The sequence below is a fragment of the Ctenopharyngodon idella genome, chromosome 9 (assembly GCF_019924925.1).
Source record: "Ctenopharyngodon idella isolate HZGC_01 chromosome 9, HZGC01, whole genome shotgun sequence".
Classification (NCBI taxonomy): Eukaryota; Metazoa; Chordata; class Actinopteri; order Cypriniformes; family Xenocyprididae; genus Ctenopharyngodon; species Ctenopharyngodon idella.
The window spans coordinates 11,596,340-11,608,907 of NC_067228.1; the positions used below are offsets into that span (position 1 = coordinate 11,596,340).

Here is a 12,568-nt window from a genome sequence, read left to right on the forward strand (position 1 = left end):
TCTGTTCTGTGTCATTTTGCTACGGTGTTTATGTCCAGCGCTTCCAGGTTCTATGTCAGAACGGCAACTCAGGCTGATGCATCGGCGCTGCACAGGCCGATCGGCGTATGACATCAAAGTACAGCGAGAATTTATGACACCTTATGCTTTTGAATCGCTCTCGCGGTACTTTTATGTCATACGCTGAACGGTCTGCGCAGTGCCAGTGCACCTCGAACCAGCCTATTATTGGCCGGCTCCTGTGTCAGCATCACACGCATGTGTCGTGATGCTCACGTGATCAGCTTCGGCCAATACTGAGCTGGCGTTCTGACGTAGAACCTGGAAGCGCTGGACGCAAACACTGTAGCAGAATGACACAGAAGAGATTGTTGAATAAAGTCATTATTTTTGTTTTGTTTTTGTGCACAAAAAGTATTCTCGTCACTTCATAAAATTAAGGTTGAACCACTGTCACGTCGACCGTTTTAACGATGTCTTTAGTACCTTGAAAGTGTTTGTTAAATTGCTAAATGAGGAGTCATACAGCTATTGGATTTCATCAAAAATATCTTAATTTGTGTTCAGAAGATGAACGAAGGTCTTACGGGTGTGGAACAACATGAGGGTGAGTAATTAATGACAGAATTTTCAGTTTTGGGTGAACTAACCCTTTAGGACTCAGATCCACATTACCAATTAATGGCTAATTTAAAGAAGACAATGCAGTAAATAATTTAACAAGATTAAAGAATTTTTTTGTTTGGTTAAACTAGTAAGCTAATTTAATTCATTTATAAAAAGAGACACTGTCCTTTCAAACCATGCAATGCCCCTAGTGGTGGCAAAAAGAGCTGCGGAATACAAAATACTTCAACATTGTCAATTTTGATAGTGCTTGAATGTCAATCAGTGAGGGGTAATGAGAAAATCTGTAGAGAATTAAAATGTGAAACCTCTGTCATGACAGATAAAAACACTTTATTTAGTTGTATTTTACATGAGTGCAGTCTCCCGTTGCATGGTAATGTGTCTCCTCAGCCCAGAGGAGACAGAGTCAGGTGCAGGCACAAGGTTAATGAAAATACTGGACTGCACACACTGGGCAACACCATGTCAGGTAGATGGGTAAAGCAGCATGGCCACTCCAGGCAGGGATCCGCTCAGCTAGAGTAAAGTTCTCTTAGTCCAAGGTCTGTGCCACCTTATCACTCTTTCGATGGCCATCCGTGCAGAAAAACACTGGGTTTATGCTGTCTCGCATGTCCTGACTTATTTTAGTAAGTTAGTTACAGATTGTTTGTTCACAGTTCTCAATAATCTGTAATAAATTAATCAAACAAGTTCTGGTGACGTCGCTGAGTCACCTTCACAGTGAGCGACAACCGGCCTCCACGCCCGGTAGAAAAGACAGAGAGAGCACACTGCTATCTGAGGTCAGAGGTCATCTTACTCGCAGCCGTGACATCATCCATTCTAGACCCTGGCAGAGCCTGCGGACAGGAAAGAGACATTCAGCTCGGGCAGTTAACAATGCTCCTATTTTCTTTCTTTCTCTAAAGAGGACAAAGAAAGACATTTGTGCTTTCTGCCTGTTAGTCAGGGAAAGGCCTCTGAACTAATGAACTTGGCCATAAAATGAGGATTGGATTTTAGTCTTTTCAGTAAACGATAACGGCTGCTACAGACTTTCTGGATCATAATATGGCTTTCAACACATTTTAAATATTATTTTCTGTGCACAAAGGTATCTGTAAAGCAGTCAGAACAGGGTTACAGAAAGGTACAATTTGAATTTGCTTTATTGATAAGTTTTTTTATAATTTCAACTTTTTTCATAATTTTGACCTTTTATGTCATAGTGACAAAAACTCAAAATGACAAAAAGTACAGATTACAACAAATTCAACTTATGTCAAAATTTTGACTATGTCCAAAGAAAGTTTTTTTTTTTTCTTATGTGGCGAAAATGGGCTCCCACAGCTGTCTGCTTAAAGCCCTCAAAAGCCGCATTTCCACTGCACACGACATTTGGGCACGACTGTCGGAATTTGCCCCCTAGTGGCAGTCTTAATGCAATATGGAGAGAAGCTCTCACTGTCTCGGAAATCTTCCCCATTAAGGCGCATTTCTTGCAATAAACGGTGATGCTTGAGCCAGGTAGCTTTTTACCCACACTGACTTGCAATATTTCTTTTTGCATCTCCAGCAGAGTGCAAAAGCAAGAGACCTTATCCTCCAAAATTTCACCATGGTGGAATGAATACATGAATGCAAGGAACAAACAGCTATGCATATAGGACAAATGACTGCCAATAATTTAAGTGAAAATATGGAGACATTAAAAATAATAAAATATAAATATTAAATTAATATTTTTACTATTTATCAATAACCGTGCCTTTTAAAAGTTTTTAAAACTATCAAATGTTTCTGATAAATTTAAACAAAAAAGTTGTCACTTTGCGCACACACCGATTTGATTGGAATACATTTAAATACATCACATCCAGTCGGCATGTCGAATACGGTGTAGTCGCTCAAGTTACATTTTTTTTAAACATCCAAGTCTCAAATTGAATCTGAAAAGCCGCATCCGCAGATGGTCAGCACCCCATACAGCCCCTGTGCGACTCTCCATAGCAAATGAATGACTTACGGTCCTGTCATGTGCAGTGGAAAGGCGGCTAAAAATGGAAGATTCTTGCTTAATATTTAAAACAAACATGGACATGTCTGCATGTGCCTGACAGCAATTGCTGTCTATGCAACTTTTAGATGCCTAATACTGATTCATCACTTCTATCATTGCTAGTTCTAGATTTAGCCAAAATGACTAGAACAGCATTCTTTTACACAATCTGTGACTCATTGCATCATCTCTACTGATGGAAAACATAACACTGAACTGGATATTTGTATGTACATGTTTGTCATGTGGCTCTGCTGTAGGTTTTTGTGGCCTTACCCTTCTCCAGTGAGGGCACAGCAGGCCTGGATGTGCCACTGATGATCTTTGATGGAGGTAAGCTGAAGGCTCTGGGAAATCTCAGCAACAGTCATACAACCCTTCACATCTTGCTTGTTGGCGAAAATCAACAAACCAGCTTTTTTCAGATCCTAATAAAGAGGAAAGAGGAAGTGGAATCAAGAAGCAAACCAGACAGTACGAAAAAATGGTAATAAAATATGATATGATCTCAGAGTTAAACTGTGTCAGAAAAAAATAATCTTAATTATGTCAGATAACACTTAAGCAAAACATGGTCAGGTCAAAGTGTCTGAATAATTTTTGATTCCAAATGTATCAATTTTACTGGTAGTCCACTGTATGAAGAATTTTTGGGTAAACTATGTCACAGTTTATTTTGCTATCCTCACTTACATAATTGAACTATAGTGTCCTGCACCCACTAGTAAAATATAAAAAATGTCTGAATAATTTTTGGTTTGACTGTATATTACTATGTAGTTATTTTTGCTTTAAATAAGGTTATGATATCAACATTTTTATTCTATTGAAATTTCATAATTCTTTTCATAATTCTTCAACATTTTCAATACCACAAAAAACTAATACTAAAACTCTCAAGCTTACTGAAGACAAGTAAAAAGTGATTAAGAACAAAAAAACTAAATACAAGCATATAGGAAAACAAACTACAATAGAACAAAGACAAAAATAAAAGACCTACCTGAAACTTCAAGCACTAGAAATAAGAAATACTACATAAATTCTATAATCAAATGTATATGTCTGGATACTTTAGATCGAAATTTGTTGCCCATTCTCAATGGGAAAGTGCCAAAGCATCACCGTTTGGCGACACTGCCCGGCAACATTGCTCAAAAAGTTGCCCTGTGTATCATCACCTTAAAAGAACACTGCATAGTCTTCACTGTGTAAAAGTTACAGAAGTCATTCAGTCAAGAGCAGTGAGAGTTTTTCTCTTTTTTTGTTGTTTGAATAACATTAAAGGATTAGTTCACTTTCATATAAAATTTTCCTGATAATTTACTCACCCCCATGTCATCCAAGATGTTCATGTCTTTCTTTCTTCAGTCGAAAAGAAATGAAGGTTTTTGACGAAAACATTCCAGGATTATTCTCCTTATAATGGACTTCAATGGCCTCCAAACGGTTGAAGGTCAAAATTACAGTTTCAGTGCAGCTTCAAAGGGCTTTAAACGATACCAGACGAGGAATAAGGGTCTTATCTAGCGAAACGATTGGTCATTTTCGAAAAATGTAAATGTATATGCTTCATATAAACAAATGATCGCCTTCCAAGTGCTTCCGCCAAACCCGTACTTTCGTATTCTTCAAAAAGCTTACGCTGTATGTCCTACGCCTTCCCTATTCTACTTACGGAATGAACGCAGCGCCAGTTACATTTTTTCCGTAAGTAGGATAGTAGAATTTTTTTCCGTAACTATAATTTTGACCTTCAACCGTTTGGAGGCCATTGAAGTCCATTATAAGGAGAATAATCCTGGAATGTTTTCATCAAAAACCTTCATTTCTTTTCGACTGAAGAAAGAAAGACATGAACATCTTGGATGACATGGGGGAGGGAAAATTTTATATGAAAGTGAACTAATCCTTTAATGATGACACAGTCAGCAGCAGGTATATTTGAATGCTGTCACTTTAAAACCGACTGCACAGATGCAATATACTTGTGTGTTATCTTTCTCAACTTTACGTTCACTTAAGACATAAATGACTGTTTACTTGCAAAGACAGTCATTTTGACACACAAGTACATGTATTTAACGTTCAAGCCCAATTTCGTGACAAAAAGAACTCAGTTCAGTACACGCACGTTCTATGAGCAGCAGCTTCATATGCGTGCGTCTCTCAGACAGCGTGCACATATAGCAAAATTTTGTCTTTCTCTGCTTACTGTGGTTCAAAAACGCATGCAAATGATAGGCATTCATGACCATGCAGCACAGCAATGTGATGTGAGCATAACCACGATAGAGACGATATTCCAAAATTTCTACCCGTTGACAAATTTCGTGTCTACCGGTATATCGCCTACCCCTAGTATGACCCATTTGGCAAATGTGTGTGTATGAACACTCTCACGCAATACCTGTTCTTATACTGACATACATATGCTCACCTCATGGGCTAACATCCTGTAGAGCTCCTCTCTGGTCACTGAGATTCTCTCTCTATCTGTGCTGTCCACAACCACGATCACAAACTACACAGAAGAAACACGTTAATGAGACGCTGCCTTTACGATTCAAGATAACTTAACAGTGTCTCAGTGTGTCTACCTCTGTGTTAGTGTAGTAAGTGTTCCAAGAGGAGCGCAGTGATTCCTGTCCTCCAATGTCCCACATAAGGAAATGAGTATTATTGACCACAATCTCTTCCACGTTGCTGCCTATGGTGGGTGAAGTGTGCACCACCTCATTCATCGAGCTGGAGATTACAAAAACAACATGAGCATGAAGCAAACAACAAATAGGAAAACACCATAAATACGAATACACTACAAAATTTGCATGATCTAATCATGCCATCACGCGTGTATGTTTTGTGTCGGTAAGAATATAAAAAATAATTAAATGAATACATACTTGTGTTCATCAAAAGTGACAGTAAACACATGTATAATGTCTAGTGGTCGACCGATATAAAAAAAATTTAATGGCCGGTGCTAGTGCAAGGTGGCTGATGGACGATTTATTTTTAAAATTTATATTTATTTGACTTATTTAATAAATTAGAAATTAATAATTTTAAAATGAATTTTAAAAAAATCTGTAAAATAAACAAATTTATACGGTTAAATTGACATGAATATGACAATGGGCAACGCTTTCCACACCTCGGCCAAACAAAGAAAATTATCAACCGATATTTCAAAAAATTTAAAATATCGGTCGATATATTAGCCGTGTCTATATATCGGTCGACCACTAATAACATTTCAAAAGATTTTTACATCTAATAAATGCTGTTCATTTGAATTTTCTCGTCATCAAATAAATAAATAAATCATGAAAAAAGGAATCAAAGTTTCTTCTGAAGAATCATATGTCACTGAAGACTGGAGTAATGGCTGCTAAAAATTGATCTCTGCCATTGCAGGAGTAAATTACATTTTAAAATATATTTAAATATAAAACAGTTGTTGCAAACTGTAATTATATTTCACAGTAATATTACTGTTACTATAGTGTACACACACACAAACACATACTACTGTCCAAAAGGTTGGAGTCAGTAATATTGTGAAATATACATACATATAGGGCGAGGGTATGTGCCATGGTATGATGAAATCATGCAAATTACAGCCTAATTATATTATACTACATTATATTAATCGAGAATGAACTGCTTGATTTATAACTAAGTGCAATACTTACAACTGATAAAGTATGGTGGTCTTTCCTGCATTGTCCAACCCAACAATAATGACTTTGTGCTCTGGGGGGAAGAACAGGAAAACAGTTAAAATGTTTTAGAAAACACTTTACATCATACTCAGCATTGCAGACATTCCTTTGATTTTGATTGCTGTCAAATTGCTAGAATATTTAACACTCAAACATGCGTATGACAGGTATTTGGTTGCATCACTGAAAAATGCGTCATCCTATACACTAACAATAGCAAGGAACTGAGCAAGCCTAAAGAACAGAATAATGGCCAAACCCACAGAGTATATTTTACTCTGTGGGTTTGGCCATTATTCTGTTCTTTAGGTCTGCTGCATGTCTCAAACCTGTTTTAGGCTGAAGACCAATGGAGCCAGTCAGCTCCTGCCCTTTTAAAGCATGTTTTTCTACCTCATCATCAAAAAAATGGTGTATGAGAGGTTTCCACATACGGCCCCATTTCAACTGAGCTAAACAGTTGTGAATTTGACATAATGCTTATTTTGATCATTTGGATATAATAAATATAATATATAACAACAACAACAAATAATAGGAAGCAATTTACTTACCAATTTACAATTTACTTTATTTTTGCTCAAAAAAGTTTTCTATTGCCAATAAAGTGTTTGATAGAGTACTGACATTAATTAGACTAATTACACTAAACATACAGCTGAATAATCTGTATAATATTAAACCAACTGAATTTATTGCTTCTTAAAACACCACGCACTTCAAAAAGGAACTCATGCCCAGCATCTTGGCAACGTATCTATTTTAACAATATGATTATGCTGTGCAGCACTATTATTAACCCACTTTGATACTGCAACCTATAACAATTCAAGCTGTAACTGACTCCGGATATGCCTGTTTGCACCTGCAGACACGTCAAAGGCATTAGAGACTAGGTGACGTGGTAACACTTATGAGTATGTGTAAAGGTGGCTGAATAGTTTCCACAAGAAAAGACAATTCTTAGTTTCAACAGAACTTTGCATACTGTTTATCATGCATGACAATGGACAAATGCATAGCTAATGCAAATATCTCAATCTAATTTAACTGACTGCCACATGCAAAAGAGCAGGCACTTTTTTCAGCCCCACTAAGCACAAAACAGGCCCAACAGAGGTTTAGAATTGATATAATACATATCAGACTTCTTTTTGGGGGTGTTTCTTCATGTAGTGAAAGTGACCGTGAAAACTTATTTGGCTAGAAATAAACTCCAGATAATTGATGCATTTACAATTTTGAACCATTAAAAAGAATAAGGGAAATTAAATCAGCGTTAACAGACAGGATGTGAGAAAACATTTGAAGAATTGCTATGATACATATAGAGTGGTGCAGGTATGATGGAAATTTGTAAGCCAAAATGCAGAAACGAGTTAGCATTTTAGCACTTTCCGGTTCCATCGTCCCAAAGTCAATGGATTTTTTGAATGGGTTTTTAGTTAAATGGCCGAAATAAGGTTTGTGGTTAACACAAGCTCAATATACTCTCATGTTTTATTCTACAACAAACTACTGTACAAGCTATTCTAACTCAAACTTTCTGGGAAAATGTTTTTTAGATAAAAACTGAAAGAGTTATCGGAAGCTTAGTGGTGGTGCCGTTGAAGTTGTGGGACCGTGGTGTAGTTTGTTTATAGCATACCTTTAGCTTTTTACTTCTGGCGAATGCATTTATGCTTCAAAATTAATAAAAGTTGTGTTTATCTGTGTAAATTATCTTGATGGACAAAACGTGTAAGTATCATAGACTTTTGTTAATCACAGAGCTTGTTTTTTGCGATAATCCAAAAGCCTATGGAAAAATCCTATTGGGTTTTTGTCAAGGGAACCAGTGTGATGCTAACTGCTTGTTGGCCTACAAAGTGCCGTCATACCTGCACCACTCTATTTGATGAATCTGACGTGTGGTTGCAAAGGGGCGGAAAATTACTGGCAAATTTAGTAAACCTTTCATGGGAAGTTAAGCTGGGGAATTTTGGAAATATTCCAAGTTGGAAACTTAACGGGAATTAATTGGAAATTTGGGGTAATTTATACAAACTGTATCATATACAAACATAAATATAAACATTTTGTTTGGTCATAAGCTGAGATAGATCTGTATGAAATGTATCCGTACAGCTTAAAAGCATCAGGTATTCAAGGACATTGAGACACACCCATTCAGATGTGTTCAAAATGAGTCACAAGTATGCTATGCAGTATGCACACTAGATAGACCACTGTCCTTGTCGAGGAATATGACACTACTTTATTAAACTATAGAGACAGCTTTTTAAAAAATCATTCTGTAGAATGAGAAAGAGATGTTTTTTACCAAGACACTTTGAAACTGATGACACTCAAGAGTTTTCAAGCTGATATAATCATGTCAGCTAAGCATTCATTTGCCAAAGAGGGTCCAAAGGTTAAGGTGTATTGTAAAGTTGTGCTTTCAATTAAATGTTTTTTTTTTCTTCTCATTTAAGAACATACAAACTAGCTTAATACCAAGTCCTTGCCTTTGTAGCAAAAAATGGGTTGCTAAATGGGACAAACATGAGGTGTATCACATCCAAATGTACAGTTATGTTTACATTTAGATTTAAAGGGGTGGCTGGAGTCACACGGTTCCGGATCTCTCTCTGAACTCATAAAAACATAAGACGTTCTCAACAAAAGGGTTTTTCAGTACTTTTAACATTCATTACCACACCACATTAAATTAAAACGTATACGTGTAAGAAAGAAATATATTTTTTCATTAAATGTTGAGTTCTCTTCACAACCAAAAAATAATGATATCTGGAAATTATACAGCTTTAAACAAGCTTTTGGAAACTGTGAAAACAGTGGAATATGATGTGTATCATTTTCAGACCATTCTAGCTATGCTTCCGAATACCACAAGTCATTTGTGCAATTTCAACAAATCATAATCTACCTAACCCTAACAGCCAGGCAACTTCAATATGTGACATCAGATTATTTGTAGAAGTCACAGCAGCAATTTTCAATACCTCAAAGAAAAATGTTTTATTTGCAAGGCATAAACACACAAGTACCTGATTAATGCATGAAATACATAATGGCAACACAGTACAAAGTTGACAACTAAAACAAAAAGACAAAACTAGCCAGTTCATCACAGTGAGGGATTACATTTGCAGTGTCAACTTTCAAACATCTAACCTAAAGAATGAGAAACATTTCAAACACATCTTACACTTATATTATCAAAGTTTGTTTCTGGAAAGTTGCATTCTAACCTGCACAAGACGAGACATGAAACTGAGGAATTAAAAAAAGAAAAACCAAAGGGGTACAAAGCATGTATGAATGAAGGTTAGATTCTAGCCATTCAGCGGCTCTGATCATTTCACCTTATCAGTTCTGTCTATTCCATGAAATGTTTTCAAAGAACTGAAGCAGTTTGTGATGCATTGCAGAAACAGTCAGAAACAACAAAACTGTAAAACTAATTTAACATGAATTTAGGGTGAAAGACTATTACCATTTGAACGTTTGGGGTCATTAAAGGGTTAGTTCACCCAAAAATGAAAATAATGTCATTTATTACTCACCCTCATGTCGTTCCACACCCGTAAGGCCTTCATTCATCTTTGAAACACAAATTAAGATATTTTTGATTAAATCCGATGGCTCAGTGAGGCCTGTAAAGCTCTGAAGCAGTGTTTTGAAATCGGCCCATCACTATATTGTTGAAAAGTCGTTATTTAGTTTTTTTGGTGCACAAAAAGTATTCTCGTCGCTTTATAATATTAAGGTAGAACTACTGAACTCACATGAACTGTTTTAAATGTTTTTAGTACCTTTATGGATCTTGAGAGAGGAAATTTCATTGCTGTGAATGCAGGCCTCACTGAGCCATCGGATTTAATCAAAAATATCTTAATTTGTGTTCCGAAGATGAATGAATTCCTTACGGGTGTAGAACGACATGAGGGTGAGTAATAAATGACATTATTTTCATTCTTGGGAGAACTAACCCTTTACGATTTATATATTTTTTAAAATAAATTCATACTTTTATTCAGTAAGGATGCACTAAATTGATCAAAAGTGACTGAAGACATTTATAATGTTACAAAAGATTCCTATAAAATGTATCATGTTTTCCACAAAATAATTAAGCAGCACAAGATTGATAATAATAAGAAATGTTTCTTGAGCACAAAAAAAATCAGAATATTAGAATGATTTCTGAAGACTGAAGAATTCAGCTTTGCCATCACAGGAATAAAATCCCAGTTGGCATTTTAAAATATACTAAAATAAAATAAAAAACAGTTATTTAAATTGTAATATTATTTCACTAATATATTACAGATTTTTTTTTTTTTTTTTACTATATTTCAACCTGTCTTGGTCAGTATGAGCAGTATGAGAATGAAATCTTACCGACCCCAACCTTTTGATCAATAGTCTGTAAAAAGTCGCCTTTAATAATGACTTACTACACTAAATCTAAACAAAAAGAAATAAAACAGACTGATGGTACTACATCCAACTGCAGGCAACAATCTCCAACTCTCATGTTACAAGGCTCTCCCATATCACAATGATCTAATCGGCTAATGAGTAAGGTGAGAACTGAAGAGAAATGTTCCACTGGGTTATGTTGCAATTTGCACATGCTCAGTACCTCATACACAGATGTGCAAGTCTTTCAAACAAGATTATGCTTTATGGATATCCCACACCATTTATAATAAATGAGAGACCACTGGCTATGGACCTTGTGTAACAAGTAATGCTGACACAAACTCCAGCGCTTTGAGGATTACACCACTGTCAGAGACACACAGGCTGACCAGTTGCAAAATGCCCAGCATGCACAATCACAGAAGGAAAGAGGCACAAATGATCTGGCTTAAAAAAGCAAAAAGTGCTGCAATGGGTGTTTCACTTTTGAATTCATACTACTGGTGCAGGTTAATCTATGATAAGTGCTGATTTTGGTTTTCACATTTATTGATATGTTCTCACTGGTGAGTTATGTTTTAACAATACCAGGCGAAATACATAAAACCAAACATGTTTTTAACATGTAAGTTTAATCTTACATGAGAATTACATAAGCGTGTCATAGTGCTTGACACGTTACACAACAATTATCTGTTAGTGAAAAAAAAAGGGCTCCATCCTTCACAAACAGACTGACCCTGACAACAGAGTATCCGTCAACAGCCAGTCCTGAACCACCTTAGCCAGCTACCGACTGCTTTAATGTAATGACAGACGTTCACAGAATATTTCTACCCTGAAGAATGTATATACAACATGTTTATAATTATTTAAATCGTATATAAGCACCAGCGTCGCTGTTTTAAAGCGAAACTACAGTAGCAGTTTAGCAAACACTTGCGAGCTAATAAAAAGCCCATACAGCAAGTCGATATTTAAATATAATATTATCAATTTATGTTTTGAAATAGAATTCGTGACGTACCTTGGTGGTTAAAAAGCCTCCATAACTTTGTAAAAATGATTCCCATCGCTGATGTCCGGCCTCGGGCAACACCACCCAGCAGCAGCAGAGACTAAAAATCTATCTGCTAGCCAGCTAAGCTAACAATCAGGTTCAGTACAAAATAGTGCTCACGGTAACAGTTATTCACTCCTTTAATATCCTCTTGTGGATGGTATCCATGTCTCGTGAGGATATGATTTCTAAATACTGCATCATTTCAGTGCTGTCATGTCTGGAGGTAAATGAAATGAGGGCGTTCATTTGGCTCTGCGGCAGTGAGACGAGCGGCTGAAACGCTGAACTCTCAATCAGAGTCGTTTAAAGCCACGCAACACTCACCGGAAGTCTCTCTCGCGACCTGTCTCAAAAGCTAGCGCGGAGCCTAGCTGGACAGCACACTAGGGCATCTAAAAAGCGTTTGGAATGTTTGGGGTATTAGGAAATGCTTTCTAGTTAGGCAGCTCACTAGGTTTTGAGATACAGCCACACTCTCACTGACAGCATAGTGGACTGATGCTAGATAGCATTACTGCGTGCATGTATAATAAATACGCGACTAGACAGTTGATCAGTGTAAAAAAATAAATCAAATAAAAAATAAAAAAGCATAACAATAGAAACAAGTTTGTCTGAAGTCTGTACATATTCTTGATAAATAAGTTTATTATTTTAAAATTGTGTTATTTT

At 36.4% G+C, this 12,568-nt stretch overlaps 1 protein-coding gene across 1 annotated transcript; it reads right to left on the bottom strand.

The window, feature by feature from the left end:
• Positions 1-940: 940 nt before the first annotated feature.
• arl5a (ADP-ribosylation factor-like 5A) lies at positions 941-12,208 on the bottom strand. Its single transcript, XM_051904956.1, has 6 exons — positions 11,861-12,208; positions 6,373-6,433; positions 5,272-5,419; positions 5,112-5,195; positions 2,948-3,099; positions 941-1,472 (listed from the first exon to the last, which is right to left on the bottom strand). The coding sequence occupies exons 1-6, from the start codon at positions 11,904-11,906 to the stop codon at positions 1,424-1,426; spliced, it is 540 nt and encodes a 179-aa protein (XP_051760916.1). The 5' UTR covers positions 11,907-12,208; the 3' UTR covers positions 941-1,423.
• Between the last annotated feature and the right edge of the window lie 360 nt (positions 12,209-12,568).

Coding starts and splice junctions, on each gene's coding strand:
- arl5a (XM_051904956.1), bottom strand. CDS start 11,906: ATGGGAATCATTTTTACAAAGTTATGGAGGCTTTTTAACCACCAAG. Junction 6,434..11,860: donor GAGGCTTTTTAACCACCAAG/GTACGTCACGAA, acceptor TCTTCCCCCCAG/AGCACAAAGTCATTATTGTT. Junction 5,196..5,271: donor CTTACTACACTAACACAGAG/GTAGACACACTG, acceptor TCTTCTGTGTAG/TTTGTGATCGTGGTTGTGGA.